This window comes from Tachypleus tridentatus, chromosome 9 (genome assembly GCF_004210375.1).
Source record: "Tachypleus tridentatus isolate NWPU-2018 chromosome 9, ASM421037v1, whole genome shotgun sequence".
NCBI lineage: Eukaryota > Metazoa > Arthropoda > Merostomata > Xiphosura > Limulidae > Tachypleus > Tachypleus tridentatus.
In genome coordinates, this window is record NC_134833.1 from 71664134 (window position 1) to 71686714 (window position 22581).

The following is a 22581-nucleotide window of genomic DNA, read 5'->3' on the forward strand; positions in this document are numbered from 1 at the left end:
TATAAGTGCCAAGGAACTGGTAAAAAATGAAAAAGTAAAATTATTATAAAATGTAAAAATAAATAATATTAAAATGACACAATGTCCTAAATTTGGATAAAAGAGTTAAAGAGAATGAAAAAACCTAATGGCTCATAAAAAGTTAAAAAAAGAAACAAACTGAAGTGTAACCATCAACCGTGGCACTGTCCAATGACAGGAGTAAGCCTATATAAAAAAATGTCTAAAATGGTGTCATAGCTCAGGGTTGTAATGACTGTATGATAGTAAAACATGAGCTATTGTGAACTGAGTGTCACAAAAGCCACAACTGGCAGATAAGTCTTAGATAAAAGAAAAATGATGAGTTAGAAAACTGTGACTAATGCATAATCTAGTTAGAACAACTTCCTCCTTCTGATCCTTATGGAAATATCAAGCCAAAATACAACAGAAGGTTTGATCTGAAAAAATGGAGAATTATAAATCATGCAATAAGATCTGAATGTGATGGTGATTTTGCAACAGAATTGTCTACGCATGGTCATTTACCAGTTAACTTTTTTTTATTATTTTATTTTTATCAGAGACTGGGGAATCCATAATACAGAGAGGAAGATTCAGTGCCCACTATGGAGTCCTATGAGGGAATGCACTACAATGCCAAACAAGAACACTGCAGTGATGCCAGGGTTTTGTGAGTGCTATACCCAAACACCAGCATCTAAAATAATGTCCACAATGCCAACTGAGAATGTCCAATACTGATACTTAGTTTTTCTAGACCAACAGAACCAGCCAATTGCCCCATAGGGGCAGGGTCACCCCAAGACCACCTATATACATGAATTCAAAGTCGAAGTGGTGTGTTGGGACTGGACTACTCAACCACCAGGATCCCTCTCCCCCCCCCTCCTTCATAAGTTACCATGCATGGCAAATGTGGATCGATGTTCAAATCTTAAAGGAGGTAAACTAAAAAGACAGAATTTTCTCTGGGACGTTCCCTCACCACATATAGGCATTCAAACCAAGGTATACAAAAGTGAATATAAAAGATGTTGAAGCCAAATACATATTAGCAATCTTATGTAAAAATCAAACAAGTATTAACTACATAAATCAAGCAAAATAAAACAGCATACAGAATTCATTTTAGATATTATAATAAGCTTCAACCACTTGCACTGGCATTTCACATCAATTTCAAACTACCAACAGTGGATAAATCTTGTTTCACTATCCAAAATGAATCATTCATCTCTTACAACATTTTTTAAACAAATGCATACAAGATTAACAATATTATATACAAAAAACATACTTATTTACGAAAGCTAAAATAAAAAAAATGATACATCAAAGGAATAACAGCACAATTTTGACACAGCACATCCAAACCTTAGAATAATTATCATTTTAAAGAAGGGAAAAAGAAACATGAGAAAATTATAGCAACAATACAAATGTCCAACACCAGGGCACAAACCATAAGGTGGGTCATAATGGAATATGCCCCAAATGTCTAAGGTACCAGCAGAAGTAAGACCCAAATTGCATTGGGGATACATTGACTATCCAGTTTAATCTCAACTTCACCAGCCTCATGTGCTATGAAAAAAATAGAAAAGAGCAGATGTGGGTGCTCCAGCCAACAATGTCTTACATCTATCTGCAGTTAAACATGGAAAGCTGGTAACTAACAAAAATAAAATAAATAATAATAATAGGAAGAAAAAAAACTGAATATAAAATATCAATAGAGGAGACAGCAAAACTATCCTTAAAGTTAGCATTCAAGCCCCCAAAGTGATGTTTGAGCATAAATACCAAAATGTTAAGGTATTAACTATGCTAAGCCTAACCAGTATTATTAGTATAGCTTCCACCTATTCTATGCTACTATCTGAATCTTCAATGGTCTCCGAAGAAATCCACACAGTAGCAGGTCTTATACAGAAAAGGTGATACAACTACATTAATCTATTTATCTATCTAAGATACGAAATGTACAATAAGTAATTTCAATTGTTACCTTAACAATAATTTTAGATATTCTTTTTTTATTGTGCATATTATAAATTTGTTTAAATCACTATTTTCAATTTTTTATAAATTCTTTTATATTTTTTATATAAATTTATTAAAAATATTTAAAGTTTTCTCATCAAACCCATTAAAAAATCAGTTTGCATGCTGATATATTAATATTAGATTACATTACTACAAATTCTATAATACCTAAGAAGCTGTTAAAGCATAATGCTCTGTGTGACATTTTTAGTACAATGCTGTTTGGAGACAGAAGCCCATAAATTCAAAATTTGAATTTTTTTCTTTTAATATGTAAATATTAATCTAACCTATAGAAAAGCAAGTGTGTGTCAGGTCATGCTTGATTTCTCAAAACAGGAGAACTCATAAAAGCCAAAATGAATTTATCTGGATAAAACAGTTTGAATTCTCTGTCCATTACAATTTTGGTGATCGGGGTGCAATGGGGCTATGAAACCTTAAAAGTGTAGTGAGAATTGATGTTATTTAATAAGCCTAAAGTAAAAACACAGTGTGGGATCACTTAATCTAGAGCCAAGTGCATAAAATCTATCATGAAATTAAAAACAGTAATTCAATTTTAAATTTATATCTTTTCTGATAAATGTTATTTCCTGTTATATCACCATCATTTTTAATTAAATTAAATAATTTTTATTATTTGCATTTTGATGGAATTTATCAATTTACTAATTCAGTAATTTGCTTAATAAATTGCATGTTGTTTCACTATAGTATTTACTGAACTAGAAATAAAACAAAGTTTAATGGGAGGCTTATGAACTCTAGGAATCTCATAAATATGGAAATTCTAAATATGGATTTCATTTAACATTAAATTTTTTAGTTTTCAACAAGTTATTAACAATATGTTCTTTAGACTCACTTTGTAATTTAAAAGGTTGTGTAGTGTATCTACTTCATTAGTTATGATCTGCATAAAAATATTTAGACAGAGCCAAAATTACAGTTGGCTTTATAGAGAGACACAAAGTTACGATTTCTAGCTTTACATTGTAGAAAATTTTAAATGTATTGAATATATAGTTAATTAATAAAAGCAAATTTATCTTTAATTCTGTTCATAATATCTCCATTCTAAAAACCAATTTGGAGGGTAATGTTCAGAACAATTAAGTTTCAAAATATAGTGTTTTTCTCCACAGAATTTAAAATGTCTACTTTTCGTATTTTGTAACTATTATGTATTTAGCATTCTTTTCTATGATTTTCTTTGGAGAATCATCTTCTATTATATTAAAATTTATAGTAATTATATGCTCATGAAAAAACATCTGCCAAAGATTTTGAATAGAACTCGCATGGTAAATTCTGTACATTATTTATATCTAGATTATTTGAAAGGTCTTAATAACAGACATTTACATATTTCACTAGCTTTTTTGACCTATAATACCCTCACAACTGGCAAATATTTTCACTTGCCATTAACCTTGATACCTCCCACTTATTTCTGTTTAATGGTATACAAATGATTATGCAGCAGCCCTTCACCAACAGGAGTGCTAAACTACTCCTATTGTAATTAGTGCTCTCTCTAATCTTTCAGCTGTTAACTACTTTATTCAGATCACATGAAACCAAACCAAAAATGGGAAGGTGGGAAATGTGAGAGAGATAAGTATTCAACAGAAATAAATTTTCAGTTTCAGAAAATGTTAACTTCTGATAGAATATCTTTTCTATTCTAACAAAAACTAAAATCCCATATTTAACAGATGGAAGACCAATGAGAAGATGAACCCCTTGAGGAAGCACCTAAGTTAAAATTGTGAGGTGTGAAAAAAAATTAAAAACTACATACCAATGGAAGATTACACCACTTCTGAGGCAGACATACTCTTTAATTATGTGTGGCTAACAGGATAAAAACAAAGGAGGAACCCCCAATAACATTTAAAGCAATAATAAGACACCTGGTGTAGAATGGGTCAAGCAAAATAGACTGTAAATGGGAGTTTGACCTTAACCAGCACCTGGTAGTATTTGGAATTGTACATTCGTTCCACAACAGGAAGAGGGTCCTCTACCTTCCACCTAAAGAATGTGTGATGGCAGGGAAGAGGAGCTTCCTTATCATGAATCTAATGTCCGAAGGATTGTAAAAATTTGAAGACATAGGTGAGTGAATATCCCTAGTACAAAATCTGGTAACTTTTCATCCAGTCCAGTAGATGGTAGGAAGGACAATGCCTCAGCCAGTGCTATATATGGCAGAGTGCCACACCTAGCACCATCCACAACTGCACATGAGGTCCACAGTAGGTAAGGCATCATGCAAGTTACACTGAAAGAATGCCACTGCTCTACCATGGAGTAAGTGGTACTGTGTGTGCTCCAATACTCCACTAGAATAAAGAGAAAAAGTTCTTTGGAGAGTCTGGAAGACTATAGTATCGGACACAGTGCAATGTGTAACCGTGACACACTATTTTGAAAAGAAGTGCAATAACATTAAAAGAGTCAATCAACCAACACCTGAGAGTCTGTAACTGTATGTCAGGAAAAGCCTCAAATGCTACAGATCAGAAATGGGCAGTAATTCTTGTCCACTTTACACATGTTAGTCCAGGGGTGTACAGTTTAGAACAAACACTTATGAAGCAAAAGACTACAAGGTATATATGTGAACAGTTCTGCAGAACATCCGATATCTACAGTAGGCCTTGATATGTGTTATGATATTCTTTTCTGAAAGCATAAAGAACAAGTACATCAGATCTTTTTGGATAAAGAGTAGCCAGAAAGATGGCAATGGGTACTGCTGTCCAGTCAACTTCTCTCTGATCAACACTTCAAAATTAGGCCAAAGCAGCTTTGCCATAACTCAAAAACAAAAACAAATATTAACTGTTAAAATAATAATAAAAAATATTACTTAAAAACACTAACTTAAATTAATACATTTAATTATAATTTTGATTAATTAATTAGTTTATATAGCATTAATCAATGCAATGGCTGCCCACAAGTAATAGATTAAATCACCCAGTTCTAGTTGTGGACTTCATTGTTCAACCATTTATAAAACGAACTAAGACTTACATTTTATAATGTAAGTATTATCAAACTGTAATAGATGTGAATGTTCATGACTAGTGTGGCTAAGTCCATTAACTCAGTAACATGGCCTTAGCCAGGTTAAGACACAGGGACATACAGGTGGAAAAAACTAAGATGGAGTGAGGGATTAAGTTGAATACTCAAACACAAAGATATGACACACAGAGTTAATGCATTTTTTACACTAACATGTACTTCTAATGCTTAAATTTTCTAAAATTAAAATTAAAAACTATTCGCAGATAGAAATGTTTATTATGAAAAACAAAACTCTGCCAGCCAAAAATTAAAGTTAATTTAAGAAAACTGACTATTAACTGCCAGTTATTGAACCTCAAGCTTGATTATAGATCTTACAAAGCCAAAGAAATGATCCATGCACTACCCCAAAATAACTGAAGGCTACCAATTTAAGCACTTGAAACTGAACAATTAAGTGATATACTAACTTGCATCTCTGATTAAAACAGTTACATACTCTAGCTCAAACAGTATCTTAATATGAAAATAAATGACAAGATTCTGCAGAATATACTGGATAACATGTGGTGAAAAAGCAAACTAGTAATGGATATTATCAAGCTAGCTACATCATAAAAGATCATGTGCTTTATATTGAAAAATTCTAGGAAAGCATTACTAGGAAAACTAACGATATTTCTTTAATATCTAAGAATCAAAATCTAGTTCAAGAAGTCATATGCATGAGAAAAAGTAATATTTTTTACAACTAAACTTTGCTTGTATAGTTATTTAAAGAAAACATACAGGAAAGCTTACAAATATTTTGGCAATACATATTTCAACTAAACAATAACTACAACAGTTCCTGTATAAATTTAACAACTGACAATAGTATATTTTTAGCTTATCATAATAGTTATAACTTATGCTTTACTATAGAATTACTTCACTACTGCCCAGAAGCTTTTGTTTTCTAACTTACATATAAATGTAATGAAAATCACAAAAAAGTCTATTAAACATATCTCCAAAAGCAATATGTCAGTATAAAGAACAAAATTAAAACTAAATAAAAAAAATACTTCAGTCATAATACACTGATTACTTAAATACTTACATGTGGTAGAGGAGGAGGCTGAGAAGGGAGTGAATGACATGCTTGGCCCTGAGATATTGTGATATGAAGTTGGGAAATATGAGAGGGACTACTCTGTGTATGTGGACCCCTAGAGGAGTTTCGTGGAATAGCAACTCCATCAGGGAGCTGACAAACAGAAATCTGTTGTTGCAACAAGTGTACCCATTGTTCCAGGGAATCTCCACTGTGGCATACTACAACTATCCTCTGAATCATTTTTCCTAAACACATTAAAACACTATTCCTTACTTTCATTTGAAACAGTTTCATTCTCCTAAGCAGAAGGAATAACTCAGAGAATTTAGATATTATCAGCAAACAGTAGGTACCTATATTTTCCATATAAATATGCAGAGAGAATTACCACACACATTAAAATAATAGAAAGTACAACAGTTTTCCATGAAACTTATCCATTATAATCTAAGTTTGTTTATAATGATTTATGAAATGGTCATGAGATGCAGCAAGCAAACTAAGGTATACATGTGAGTAAACTATATGTAAGTATGCACACAAAACATTGAAAATGTCTGTATTAAAGCAAGAAAAGTAAATTTTCATTAATTCACTATATAATAAGTTATTTACTGTTACATTTATGTTGTTTCAACTTTTTTATTACCAGAAAAAAATCACAACTTCTGTCAAAAGTAAATAACTAAATAAAATTTATGAAGACACTAATAAACTGACAAAAAGTGAGCACTGTCACTATGAGATATAACTTTCAAGTTTAAACTATTTTTATTTTATTTAATGTACAGTGAATGCTAAACAAATACACTGTGGAAAAACATAATCAAATTTACCATCATTAGAAACTTAGCTTTAATGGGCAATATCCTACTATAAATATAACAAGATCTAGGTTGGACACAAAGTTTTACAAAAATGTTTGTTTCTAAATCTCAATATACAAATAATGCAATACAACAAACAAAATAGCATTTGTATTACAAGTCATTCTACACTAGTTCAGCTAAAAAGAGCTCTAAACATGACTCATTTTCAACCAATTGGTATTCTGTAACATGTAAAGATTTCAAAATGTCTGATAAGTTTCCTATCAAGTGTAAAAACAATGCAGAACTCTAATTCTAATTATAGGCCTTCTGTTAGAAATTACAAAAACAGAGACCATCTTTAACAACATAAAACAAGTGTGAACATCAAGAAAATTTAATTTACCTGTAATTATAAATGCATTCTGAATTCCATCACTAGTTTCAAGTTTATTGACATCAATACCAGAGAGAGGAATTTTTCCCTACACAAACACAATTTTTGTTGCATTTAAATTGTCTAGCAGCATCAAAGATAATGGAAAGACATTCAATCAATACCACATTTTCTTTTACATACCACACTGATGTTGTACTTAAAAAGCAGTCTTATTTTCTTAAAAAAAATACAACAGCAAGTTAACAGTGGTAGTTTTTTAAAGATATGTTTACATGATACAAAACTTTTGTAACATGATTTAAATACACCACAAAGATGTATAAATCAAAACAGATATGACAATACAAATATTGCATACAAGTTTTATTATGAATAAGATGTAAAGGTCTGCATTTGTATACATAAATCATTCTTTACTTTTAAGACAATTTGAAAAGAATAAAGAATACCTTGTACCTAAATTATTTGTCTGTATCAAGTTATATAAACAAACAGATTTAAAGTTTTTAAGCTATTTGTGTGCTATTAAGTTTCAACTATACATGTTCATTCAAAACCAAAATTAAACACATTACTAGAAATGAATTATAGAATGTGTTCTTCAATAAGAGTTCTGTAGTTAAAAGACAATTACTAAAATATTATTATGTCCAATAAGTTAAACTAGCTTTATATACAAGTTTGGAAGCCTTAACTGATTCTTAATTTAACACTCCTGATCCAAAATTTCAATGTAAAACAATCTTTATAACTTGAATGCAACAAAACACTACACAATCACACCATGTAACTAATTAAAAAAATGAAGCTTAAACAATACTCTTAACACATAAAAATGTGTTAGCAGACAAACATCAATCATACCTTTCTTACAAATCTTAATAAACTTGTTACACAGACTTAGTTTTATTACAAGTGTAATAGTAATTCCATGATAGCATACAGTCATCTATCTGTCATTTACAGTGTACAGAAGATTTTCTTAAAAGTAGAACACAGATGACACTGACATGGTTAGAAATAAACTGACATCCAATATCTATAATTAATGCTCAGTACACTAAATATAAATGCAATACGTTTTCAAGTTAGTACAAACAGTTGTAATTTTATTTAAACAAACATGAAATCAAAGTGAAAGATATATCCTAAAGCAATTGTTTTTCATTTTATGTTATTTTAATTAAACAAATTGAGATGAACAGTGCCCAGGTAATCAAAAATGCTCATTCAGTCTGATTTAAGAAATGGTACTCACTTCATAATTGAAGGCACTCATACATGAACTCACAGACAGCATGACTAGAGTGCGAGGAAAAAGAACAAAGTATCTGTCTTTACGTTCTTGAGTTTCAGTAACAATAATTACAGGACCCATGTTGATGATTTCTCCTAATTTATTTACATCCTGAAAACACAATATGCATTAACCATTCAGTAAATACAAGTACAAATCAGAAATATATGATGAATAGTAACAATACACAAAATGAAATTAGCAGAAATTGTATTGCAACATCTTTTTTTTTTTAAAGAAACAGTAAAAATCTTATTTTACAGTTGCTAGGAATCCAATACGTTTTTATGTCATGTCTACAAAGTTCTAAATGTTACCCATTTCTTAATTTTTCTGTCTATAAAAAACATAATTATTCTATTTATTTCAATAAAGATATATTAACATCTGTTCCAATTATTTATTAACTCACTCACTACAGGCTCATCAATTTAATCTAAAAACTGACCCCAAACTGACCTTTAGTTTTAATCTTTATGTTCTAATATGCTTTGTGTATCTTCATGAAATTTTGCAAGCTATCAGTGAGCATTAAATGTCATTTGTAGACAAGAAAACATCTGAATTTTAATGAAGTATTTAACTACACATTTCTCTGTCAACTGTCCCAAGTGCAAAGTGATTTTCATAATACGTTTAAAATTTTTCATCTAAAAATCTCAAATTCAATTTTCATAATCTCTAAAACTTCCAAAATAATTGTTTAACTTTTTACAGTAAAATTATACTTTATTTATTACTTTCTCTACCCTAACTCTGTAAGAGGTTGTTTGATTTAACCAACCTCACAACCACCAACAAAAATTCAAATTAAATCTAATTAATTCTTTTTTATTTCTAAAATGACTTCAGACTGTAACACGAAACTTGTGTTTGGCTTTCTTACCCTACTTCTAACTTAGTCATATTACATGTATATATGATTTGCTTCCTTATTACCATTTTATCTTTGTGATGCATATTTGTTTTTTTACTGCAATCAGCCAATCACTACTTAACAATAGTAACAGGCAACAAATGTGGGAAAGATGACTGAATGGTTGAATATTAGAAAAACCTCCAAGAGAAGTTCTTAAGTCTATGAAAAATACTGAATAATTGGAAGCAAGTGAATAATTAGATAGATTTGCAACAGTCAAAGGAAAAAAGAGGAGCTTAGATTTTTGATTGTGGAGAGACTTGTAAATAGATAACAGAAAGGAAGTGTGTGTGTGTTGGGACTCTATCATGAATACAACAAACCTGCATCCAAATGTTTTGGGCATGATTTAAAGTTAAAAGAACTGGAATGGCAAAAAGAAAGAGAAAAAAGGCAAAGAAAATTAGTTATCGAGGTTAGAAAAAGATTGATTGATTGATTGATTTAGTGTTTTATGATACAAAGCAGCTAGGCTATCTGCACCAAATGTCCAGTAAAAAGGTAAAAATAAATTTAATGTAGTAAAATACATAAAAGGGAATGAAGGTAAAACAAAACATCATTGAAAAACAGAAAAAGTATAAAATCAATGTTGACACCTAGTCTACAATGTTAAGAGAGAAAGCAGAGTAAGAGAAGTTGTAAAGGACTTTCTCTAGCAAAATGGTAATGATCATAACCCGCCAGGAAGACTAACAGGTAAGTACAAGAACCACTGTCAGTCACCCAAAGTTGTCCTTTCCAGTCCTGGTTCCAGGTTATGTTGTCATAACATCCATTATCAAAAGGTAAAATAAGAAAAGTGTTGAAAGACATATAGCAAAATCATAATAAAAAAGGTAATAGTAAATTAAATGTAACAAAATTTGTAAAAGGAAACAAAGGTAGAAACAAAACATAAAATGGCACAAAACCAATGTTGACATCCAGTCTACAAAGTTGTAAAGGACTTCCTGTAGCAGAATGGTAATGATCATAACCCGCCAGGAAGACTAACAGGTAAGTACAATAACCACTGTCAGTCACCTGAAATTGGTCTTTCCAGTCCTGGTTCCGGGTTATGTGTCATTATGGCCAGTTCTGAAAGGTAAAGTAATAAAAGTGTTAAATTACATGCAGCAAAAGTGTAATAACAACTCGCCAGGACGACTAACGGGTAGTTCAAACAGCAGCGTTAGTCACCTGAAGTTGGCCTTTCCAGTCCTGGTGTTGAGTTATTTAATGTTCTGGCTATTTTACAATGTCAAATTGAACTAGAAAGATTGAGACTGAAAAGGGAACCACAAATAAAAAGGTGTAATGAATAAATATCTAACACTTAAATGAGGTTAAAAAGATTAATGGCCATTAAAAAACTGAAAACTTTATCTAGGTGGACAGTGTCACCATCACCAATAACACTGTCCAATGTCACAGACAAACCCTGGGACAAAACATGTTTAAAATAGTGCCGTCATTGAGAGTCGTAACGATGGCAGGAAAGTAAAATGTGGCTTACAGTGATTTGAGTGTTACACAAACTACACACTGGTGCATCAGTTCCAGATAAAAGAAAACGATGAGTTAAAAAACTGTGACCAATTGGTAGTCTAGTCAGAACAACTTCCTCTTTCCGATCTTTACGGAAGCTAGACGGCCAAAGCCCAATATAGGGTTTTATTTGAAAAAGCTTGTTGTCACGTTGCTCACTCCAAGTAGACTGCCAGCTGGCACGGAGCCAAGCCTTGAATACAGGACCACAGTCCAGTACGAAATAGGTACGGAATAGACAACTGACACGAGACGTGAAGGTTGTCAACATAGAGCCCGTTTGCAACAGTGAGAGAGAGTTGTTCAGTGATGGTATTTATCTTCATACTGAAAAGTGTGACACTCAAAACACAGCCCTGAGGGACCCCAAGTTCCTGTACAAAAAAACGGGAAAGTGTCGAACCCACATGAACTTGGAATCTCCTGTCCATTAAAAATTTTTTAATAAACATAGGTAAATGGCCCCATAACACACATATAGAGGTCTCGCAAAATGCCATACTTCCATGTTGTGTCATAAGCCTTCTCAATGTCAAAGAATATTGATACAAGATGTTGTCATTTGAGAAAGACTTCTCTGATTAATGTTTCAAGTTGAATTAGGTGGTCCATGGTGGAATGCTGTCGTCGAAACCCACACTGGGTGGGCGAGAGGAAGTTGTTTGATTCGAGGAACCAAACAAGACGAGCATTAACCATCCTCTCTAAGGTCTTACAGAGACAGCTCGTTAAAGCAATTGGACGGTAGTGTGAAGGAATCCTGGGATCTTTCCCAGGTTTAGAGAAGGGTAAGATAATAGCCTAGTGTCAGGCATCAGGAAAAACATGCTTCTGCCAGATCCAGTTAAAAACAATTAGAAGAATATCAAGAGAAGCAGGAGAGAGATAGCTCAGCATGTCATAGTGTACATAATCAGGTCCAACAGATGTACTGCCAGACCAATGAAGGGCCATTTTCAGTTCCACTAGTGTAAAGGGACAATTATAGTCAAAAAGACAGTCAGTTCGAAAGGAAAGAGGTGAACACCAGTGTGCCTGATCCAGCTTCCACCGTGGCACGCGGGTAGGGTGGCATCAACCACGGCCAGTCTCTCACAAAAGTATAGTAAAATGATCACTGCCTAGTGGAGTCAACCCTCCATGAAAAATGGGAAAATAATGAAGGGGAGCAAACCGAGAGATCAATAGCAGTAAAGGACTGACTAGGTGCATGAAAATAAGTGGAAGAACCAGTATTGAAAAGAAAAAGATTGTGATCAGAGAGCATACGCTCTTCAGAGTGACCCCTCCTATCAATAACAGCACTTCCCCAGAGGGGATGATGTCCATTAAAGTCCCCCAGGATTAGAAATGGAGACAGCAACTGTTCAATGAAAGCATCAAGGTCTGCTTGATCATATGTCTTTCCAGGGGACAGGTAGAGAGAACAAACAATGATGGTATGACCCAAGGAAACACGGATGGCTACGGCCTGCAAGGGTGTGTTGAGTGACAAAGACAGGGTGGGTACATGCTGATCAACCAATAGTGCCACCCCTCCATGTACTCGTCCATCACACAGCCTGTCATTTCTGTACAGAGAAAACTGCCGAATGGTGACTGTATCAGCATGTTTTAGAAATGTTTCTTGTAAGGAAAGACATACAAGATGGTAGGAAGCAATCAATGTTTTGATATCATCCAGATTAGAACATAAACCTCAACAGTTCCATTGTATCAAGGTGGCCACTTTTAATGACGGGTAGGTGAAGTGGCTGGAGAACCCTTCTGTTTATGACCACGTCTTTTTTCCCAACTGTCCTTATTCGGAGGAGGTCTATCGACCTCCATGGATCCTGCCCTGGGTCGATTGGGCAGGTCTTTGTTGTTGGAAGAGGATTCCAGTGACTGAGGATGCGAACGAATGATTGTTTTGCATTGTGGGGTCGGAGAAAAAGATGTATCAGAAGAAATGCCTGTATTTGAAACCGAAGGATGTGGATCTTGAGATTTATTGGACTGTATGGGAGGAACAGAGATGGGTGTAGAAGTCGATTCATCAACCTTTTTAACCATTGAGGTCAAAAGGCTTTTCATTTCTTTTGAAAACGATTCTCTTGGAGGTACAGAGAGATCTGTCTGCACTCCCACTGTAGTTGTGGAACGAAATGCAGCAACATATGTCCGAGAAGGAGTGGCGGACAGCAATATCTGAGCCTCAGGAAAACTAATGTTATGGGTCGTTTTCAAATGCTGCACCTCTTTCTCCTCCAACCATTTTGGGCAAGAACAAAAGTAGGAAGGGTAAGAACCATTGCAGTTGACACAATGTGGGTCCATGTGTCACTCATAGGCATCGTGGTCCTTGCCACCACAACGAGCACAGGTCTTTGAGTGGTCAAACCTCTGACATTGGAAACATCGAAGAGGGTTTGGAATGTACGGCCGTACCCTGCAAATTAGATAACCTGCCTTAATGGTGGCAGGTGCACGTGGTGATGTAAATGTCAAAATGAGGATATTTGTCAGCAGTGTAACTCCGTCTTTGCGAGTAGAAATGCACCTCACTGCAGAAACTCCTTGAGTGGAGAGACCAGCAAGAATCTTTGACTCAGGGACGTTCTTCAAATCTCTCTCAACAATAACTCCTCGTGATGAATTCAAGGTAGCATGAGGGGTAACCTCAATAGGTACATCCTCAATTGCTTTTGAATTCAAGAGGAGTTCACTGTGTTGGGATGTGGATGTTTCAACCAATCTGTCTCCAGATCGAAGCTTCTTTACTGACTTCTGAATAAAAAAGGGGGACATTTGCCCTAAAGGTTTTTCTGAAAGAGAATGTAATATAAGAAAATGGGGTACAGGTGTTACAGATGTTGAAGATTGCTGCTCAGAGTCTTCAAGATGGAGTCATTTACCTATTGACTGTTTTTTCACTATTTTATTTAAATTTTGTATTGGAGGATCCATAGGAAAAAATGAAAATTTCAGTACTCACTGACCCCACCTACCATGGAGCCATACAAGGGGACGCACTACAATGTCATGCAAGGACATTGCAGCAACGCTAGGGTTTCATGAGCAATATACCCAAACACCAGCGTCAGACACAATGTCCACAAAACCAGTTGAGAACTTCCAACATTGGTACTTGGTTGACTCCAGCCCAAGTGGACCAGCCGATTGACCCAAGGGGGGCCACCCAAAGGCTGCCCGTCTACAGGAATTCAAGGCCAAAGTGGTGTGTTAGGGTTGGACCCCTCAACCACCAGGATCCTCTCCTCCCCTTCACGGGTTGCCACGCATGGCAAACACGTGGGTGGATGTTTAGATCCCAAAGGAGGTAAACTGAAAGAACAGAACCTTCCCTGGGAGGTCCCCTCACAACGAACAGAAATTCACACCGAGGGTGTTAGAAAAAGAAACTGAAGTAAGTTAGAAAGTGAAAAGAATCAAACGTTTATACCAAATAAGTTGGAAAATAAAACCCAAGAGAGTTCTAGTATAAAATCATCACTATAATTTGACACTAGTCATCATGTTAAAATGGTACAACCATTAACCCTTTCACTACAGGCTAAGAAAATATACGTATGTTCATCTACAGATTTGCACATGTTAAGTATTTACATTAAACCTTTTGATACAGCACGTGTACATTCACAAAATTTGGTAGACTTTTAGTAAAAATTACAAGTATATTGTACACAAAAAATCAGAGTTTTTAAATAAATATTTTTACAAAAGATTTGTTTGTGAAAACAGAGTATGTGTTGTTAATAATTCAAGTGCAAAGTGATTTCATGTTATGATAATAAAAAAACATTTAACTAATCTTTTGTCTTCCCTGTCTTAGCTGTGTTTAGTGGGCTAGTATTTTTAATATACAGTCACATTTCAATTATTATACATTACACTTTTATATATATATGTATATTACTACTTAGAAAATAAATTATTAAACACATTTTTTTAAAAATATATAACAATAAATCATAGTATAAAGCAAATGATTATCTCTTCTTGCTACAACCTTTGTACTTGGTTGTTGCTGGATATAGGATGCTAAGCCTTCTAAAATTTTACATGTGGAGGATGTCAAATAAAATTTTACAACTTTTATATATACAGTTATATATAAGCAAAAAAAATCATAAATAACTATATTGATACCATACAATTTTAATATAATTTATTAAGCTTAAGATTAAGATGTATTTGGATTTTAGAAAACATGAAAGTTTAAGCAGAATAAAGACAACCTACTTCCTTCAATTCTTTGATTAAAGGCAAGTGGTAGCCTGTAGACAAATTAAAATGGCTGATAACACCATTCTGAGGATATTCTAAGTTGTTGAGTCAGCCTCTAGTAAATTTATTTTAACCCAGGACACTGATAGTAGTTTTGTGAATGTACCTCTACCCAAAGGATTTGTTAACATGGGCATTAGGCCTGCTGTGCCAATTAAGAGTGCATCTTGGCAGGTAGTTGATAATCCTGTTAATGAAAAGTAGACTATTATACACCAAGTTGTTGTATCTAGGACTTTTAGATGTGAGATAATGAAAGTAGCACATGAAAATCTTCTGAGTGAATATGAACAAATATGTGACAAAGTAACATGACATTTCTATTGTCCAAGTCCGAGATGCAATGTGTCTGAATTTTGTCAAATTTGCCACACATATGAGATGGATAGTAAGCCTGGTGTTCCAATTCCTGCATTTGATGAACCAATCAGCAGAGTTATTATTGATTGTGTTGGTCCATTACCAGAAACCGTGAGCAAACTTGAAGTTCTTATGGATTTTTCCAGCCCTAAAAACTGAAAGATCAATTAAAATAGCTATTATCAGAAAGAGTTTCTCTGAGATTGCAGTTCCACTCACCAAGAAGAAACAAGTTTGTCTGACATTGGCCATTCCGTTGCAAGATAATGATGTTATTGAATATCCAGTTTATCTTCCCCACAAAAAAATAAAAATTTAAATGTAACCAAAAGAACTATTTCACTATTGAAAAAGAACTGTCAGCCTTGTATCTCCTTTGATGTTTATGTTCATCCTTCTGTAGGGGCTGGTAACTGTGTATACAGACCATATAGAACTGACATTTTTGAGTAAAATAAGGAATAAAAACTGAATACTTTTTAAATTGAAGATTAGAATTACAGGAGTATAGCTTGGATATTATACTAAAATGGAAAAGATAATGTAAAGATAATGTCTAAAGACGTGGAAGTGTTCAACGTTGTTAAATTATAATAAAACTGAACTAAAACTACTTGTAAGTGTAAGTCAGTAACTTGTTCTGTTGAAGTGAAGTATTTATACCAAGTCCTAATGTTACTGTTAATATAAGAAGCAAGTATAAAGGTAATAAATTTTGTTACTTGACTACAATATAGACAATTTGTTGTTTTATGCCAAATTTTCTTTGTTGGGAGATATCACGTGTTTCTGGCTTCCTCAACCACCTTCTATATGTATATACAGTTTGCTTTTTTAAACCCATATCAACATCTGTTTTTACTTGCATTTTATTGTTTTGTTACTCTCTACATTAGGGGTTAGCAAACTAAAGCATGGGACCTCATTTCATCCAGCCCAGCAACTTCACTGAATATGTGACGTTGCATAAAAAAATTCTTTGTTTTCCTTATCTATCTTTGATTAGAGAACAATAAAATTCAGTATCGAAAAACAGAGCAGAAGCCTCATTTTTGCAGTGGCCTCAAATGAATCAATGTTTTAACCTTTCACATGCCATGTTATACATGGCACATACCAACTTTTTTGTCATTAAATGATAACTAAAGTGTTTTCTGTGGTAAGCTACATATTGAGCTGCTAGTAGGACAAAACAAAAAGCTTAGTGTCATCAGATGCAGTCTCTGATGCATTAACAAGTTCTGAACTTGTTCAGTGTTTGCTACACTTTGTCTTTGTTGATGCTGCTTGAACAACCCCTGTTACATTGTCTTTTTTCAGGTGTTTGAGGCCTATTCACTAGTAAGTAACAATATTATTAGTTGAATAAGAGTTGTGACAGTTTTTATAAAAAGTAATAAATTTAGGAACAATCTCATATATTATACTATAATATTCACACTGTCATCATATCACAACATTAGACATGTTCATGCATTTTTAGTAAATAAGTAGGTTGTTTTTAAAACTACACTAATTTTGTTGCTAGCCAGTGGACAGACATATGGTGGCAGTTTCATCGTACTTTTCCTGTGTTATGGTTATGCTCAATAAAGAAAATACATTATATTTAATTTTTCTAACATCCATAACTTGTATAAAGTACTCTCCTTGTAAAATTTGGTTGGCTGCATCTACTGATAAGATCAAAATACTATTTGATTGCAATTTTTTTTAATGTTGTGGAACATTTCATAATTTTTTCCTATTGTTTCTGACAAGAAGCATTTTAATCACTAGTTTCTAAAGTGGTCAGTTATTTTGTTCAAAAAACTTTTTGCAAAACTGCTTTAATAATTTTTCTAATTTACATATATTTTGAGCTTGCAGTTATCCATCATTCATAATGTCACAAGAGAAAGGGCAAAAAACTGACTCTAAATTTCACGTCTTTAAAAAAACATTGAAGGGTGGAATATTGTGTAACTGAAAAAACAACAAAGTATTGTGCATAACATGCAGTGAGGCTATTGCAGTACTAAAGGAATATAATATACGTAGGCATTACCAAACAAAGCATTTGTCTCACTATACTCATCTAACGTGAAAACTACATCATGAGAAATTTGAAGCCTTAAAACAGAGTATTTTATCACAACAGTCGTTTTTCACTAGGATAAATGCTAAAATGAAGCTGCAACTAAAACTAGTTTGAGAGTACCCTATTTGTTAGCTAAGAAAGGAAAACCATTTACTGATGGTGAATTAATTAAATCTTGTATAATAGCAACAGTTGAAGAAGTATGTCCATAAAAAATATATTTATTCAAGAATATTAGTTTTTCTGCAAAACCAGTAACTAGGAGAGTAGAAGACACAGGAGACAACATCTTGTGCCAAGTAAACAATGAAGCACAAGATTTCCAGTGGTTTTCTCTGGCTCTTGATGAATCAACAGATATGCCTGACAATTTAAGAGTTACTATTGTTCATTCAGGAGATTAATGCTAACTTTGAAGTGATGAAAGAACTAGCTTCAGTAAGAAGCATGCATGGAATAACTACTGGTGAAGCCATTTTCAAAGAGGTAGAGAAAACACTGACTAAGTACAATCTGGAATTGAAACATCTACCGTGTATTACTACTGATGGTGGAAAAAATGTGTGGGGTATAGGAAAAGGTTTCGCTGGATAAGTCTACAAAGCTTGTGACAGTATGGAATGTACAAAACCTATAGTTTCACTGCATCATTTATCAGCAGACACTTTGCGGAAAATATTTAGATCTCTCGTGTGATAGATCCAGTCGAATCAACAGTCAATTTTATTTGATTGTATGCACTCAATCATTGCCAGTTTCAAACATTTTTGTAAGAAATAGAAGATAAATATAGCAATTTGCCATACCACACTGCTGTAAGATGGCTTAGTAGTGGTAAAGTTATCTCATGATTTTTTAAACTTCGGATGAAGATTGACATTTTTTCGAATGAGAAAAATTTTGCTCAGCTGCTACTTGCAAATGGTGAATGGTTGTGAAAATTGGCATTCTCGGCTAACTTAATGATGCTTCTTGATGAGTTCAATCTTAGATTGCAAGATAATTCTGAGCTTATATGCAACATATACTCTGCAGTGAAAGCTTTTCAACATAAATTAACCTTCTCTTACTCCCAGCTAATGATAAATAACTTCAACCACTTTCCCTGCTGCAAAACATACAACCAAGAAGCAAATTCTCCATCTCCTTTCAAATTCGCTCAAGACATTCTTACTAGTCTGAAGCTACAGTTTCAACAGCATTTTTAATATCTTGATGAAAATGCAAAAGCATCAAAAATCTTCCAAAGTCTCTTTGCCTGCATTATCAAGAAACGTCCATCAGATCTTCAACTGGAAATTACTGACCTGCAGTCAAATGACATGTTGAAAGGCAAGTAAAAAAGTGGAAACTTGATTGACTTTTATAAATACCTCCCAAAAGAAGAACATACTTCTTTAAAATCCTTTGCTCGGAGATGGGTTTAAGCATTTGGCACAACCTATTTATGTGAAAAAACATTTTCAAAGATGATATATATTAAATCTGTTTATAGGTCAGTGTTAACTAATTGCCACTTGCAGTCAGTTTTGATTATAAGAACCATAAATTGACAATACGTTGTCCCAAAAAAATAGAATTTCATATTTCTCACTGATTGATAGTGCATGGAAGTTTATGTACATATATACTCCCTATAATGAAAAACATTAAAGTAATTAAAAAAAAAACTGTTTTCATAGCCTAATATAAAAATGGATTCATTTTTATTCGCCTTGGCCTGCAAGACATAAAAACATTTCTAATCCAGCCTGCCTCCAAAAACGTTTGCCAATCCCTGCTCTACACTATGTCTAACTAATATTCTCACCACACAAACTGTAAACCACTTGACGAACATGTAACTCACATCACCCTATTGAATTACATAACTCACAGGCTACTTTCAAGTTGCTAATAAGAGCACCTCGTGAAATACTGTTAATTTTTATTTTACTTAATCTAACCTAAAAAGCTTCTAATTTTTCAAGTTAGTTACATTTACAATTTTAAATATAGAATGTACATGAAAATCGGGAAATAAAGTACTTAGCTACATTTTTTTTTTTTTTTTTGCTGCTGACTGTCAATAAAACTTAACCCCACTTTTTTATACTAATTGTACTACTGCACTAAAATTTTATTTAATACTACATCAAAGAACACAGAATAATAACATACAAAAAGCAGTGTCCTTTTACTACAACAACATTTCTAGCATTCTATCTGTGAGAAAAGCCATTAAAATTATAGCTATGCTCATTGATCTTCTTCCTGTGGGAGTAAAGTTTGAACTTAAAGAAAAATAGACAATTCTCTGTAGAGCAAACAATACAATAAATTTTTGATACATTAAAATTTTAGCTTTCTATTGGTTATAAGTAAAATAGTATTAAACATCCGAGGAACCTACTGGCAATTTCTAAAATAGAGGATGTGACAGACGAGCAATACCACTAAATATCTTAAAATAAATGGCAATCACTATGAAGGCAGCAGTTTCAGCATAGAGCAGTGGTTCTTAACCTTTTTCATTGTCTTACCCCCTGAGACTCTCCAGGGTATTACCATGACCCCTATAATATTTTTTGTAATGGTGAACTTTACGTAAAGGTAGAATAAAACAAAACTATACAAAGATCTTAATTTATTGAAAATGTTACAAATAAATGACCTTGAGGAATGCTACAAGTGCTAAACATGCAAAATCTATGGAATTACTGAACATCACACAAAACCTACTTATTCACTCAGTGTGAGGGTTGATACAAGAGAAAATATACTAAATACGATGGAAACTTTGATATTTAAATTTTAAGTTCGATGTATTAATATTATATAGTTAAAAAAAATTTAGGCAATTCAAAACGTTGTAATATTTGAAAATTTTTACTCGAAATTAGACGTGGTTGCACAACAAGCACCTCGACGAAGTTCAACTGCCGCACTTCAGCATGTTTCTCATTGGTGGGCAGTTATAGGCACTTGCCACAAAAACTACAAACTGCTCCGTGATTTCCCCAATAATTCCCAAGCCTTCCGTAACCCCTGAGAAACTTCAAACAACCCCCAGGTTAAAAACCACTGGCCTAGAATGGCAAGATGTTTCGATGGTCATGACATGCTGAAGCTAGTGAAACACCATACTTCTTTTGTTCTCCCCAAATTGAAATGCAACATTTTGGTATGCAAGTTATTACAACTTCAGGTATTGGTGAGCAAGCCATTCTGATGCAAGAATCGGAATAATTATCAGAACATTTAACTGTTATGCTACTTGGTGGTTTTCAACTTTAAGCTGAAGGACTTAATAGGTTTTGAAAACCTCAAAAAACCAAATCTTGATTTGAAAAATGGTATGAGATTTTACACTATGATGGACAATACATAATATGCATCAAGCGTTATTTTCCTGGCTCACACATACATACCAAGCACTACCCTGCTACTAATAATTTCTAACATTCCAATAATGCCTAAAACTATGTAAATTAATTAATTAAAAATGTCTAATTTAAAAATATAATTTCATTATACATGCACTTACTTCTTTCCATCCTCGAATATTTCCTAACAATACCTCTAACTCCATTTTTTTCTGTCTTCTCATCGCTAAACAAGAATCCTTATAAAAATAAAAGATAGAGTTACATTTCATTGAATACTATAGAAAATTGTTCAAAGGTATTTTTCTGTATTTCAAAGTTTGACTAGGTTCATTTTTCATATGGAACTATTTTGAAGACAGTTTTTCAGACTTATTCCTACTTTTATTTCATACGAGCTTATTAGTATACTTAAGAAAATAATTTTTGAACTTTGAAAGGTACAAATTTATCATTTTTGTTTTAAGGTTGTGCTAGTGTGTTAAACAACTTTCATGGACATTTCTTTTTCAAAACTTTTTATTATGATTCACATAAAAGCAATTAGCTTTAAGAAATATAAAGACCTTCTTATACAAACAATAACGAGAACCAAAGATACATCCAAGTACCATACAGCCAAGATTATCATAATTTAATTGATTTATTTATTATACCTTGCAAAATAAAAACAAACTAAGAATGCAGATTTCAAGTCTTATTTTTAAATGAAGTTTCCAGTGAAACTGAAAATTGTTAAAACGAAACTAAAAAAATGATTATGCTACTACTATAAAAATTTTGATAAACATGAAACAGAAAAATTGTGATAATATAAAATAACAATCCATTACAAATATTGCACTTTAGATAAATTTCAACATATTTTTAAAATCAACCACAGTAGTTACTGGAAATATACATTTTCTTTTTATATACCTTGTTTTTTTATTACATTTAGCAAAGTAAATTTTGTATATAATTTATTCATAAATAAAAATAGATACTGAGGCATTATAATTTTGATCCAGGCATTTGCATTTAATTTCATATTTACATTTACAGATGTAAAATCCCATCTAGGGATTTTATATAAGCATCACTTGCTTATAGCAAACACTTACAGCTATTTCTTTATAAACTGATATGGCTCGCTGTGCATCTCCTCTATCGACATGACTTTCCTACCAGAATAAGAGAAACTTTAAAAGTGAATATCACAGCTCAAAAGTAAAAAACAGATTACTATTTAAAGATGAATACTCTGTAACAGAAATTTTAAAAGGGTCAGAAAGGGGTCATATGTGGTCTATATGTATTTTATTATTTTTGAAAACACAATTTGACATTCCAATT

General features: G+C 33.0%; 1 protein-coding gene across 10 annotated transcripts in view; it reads right to left on the bottom strand.

The window, feature by feature from the left end:
* LOC143225464 (rho guanine nucleotide exchange factor 7-like) overlaps positions 1-22581 on the bottom strand; it is a 74724-nt gene that overhangs the window by 22880 nt on the left and 29263 nt on the right. For all 10 annotated transcript variants that reach the window (XM_076454921.1, XM_076454919.1, XM_076454924.1 and 7 more), the window contains 5 exons: positions 22350-22409; positions 21408-21485; positions 8664-8813; positions 7412-7490; positions 6200-6441 (listed from right to left, as the gene is read on the bottom strand). In XM_076454921.1, coding sequence (XP_076311036.1) covers positions 6200-6441; positions 7412-7490; positions 8664-8813; positions 21408-21485; positions 22350-22409 — 609 coding nt within the window. The remainder of the gene's footprint in view (positions 1-6199; positions 6442-7411; positions 7491-8663; positions 8814-21407; positions 21486-22349; positions 22410-22581) is intronic.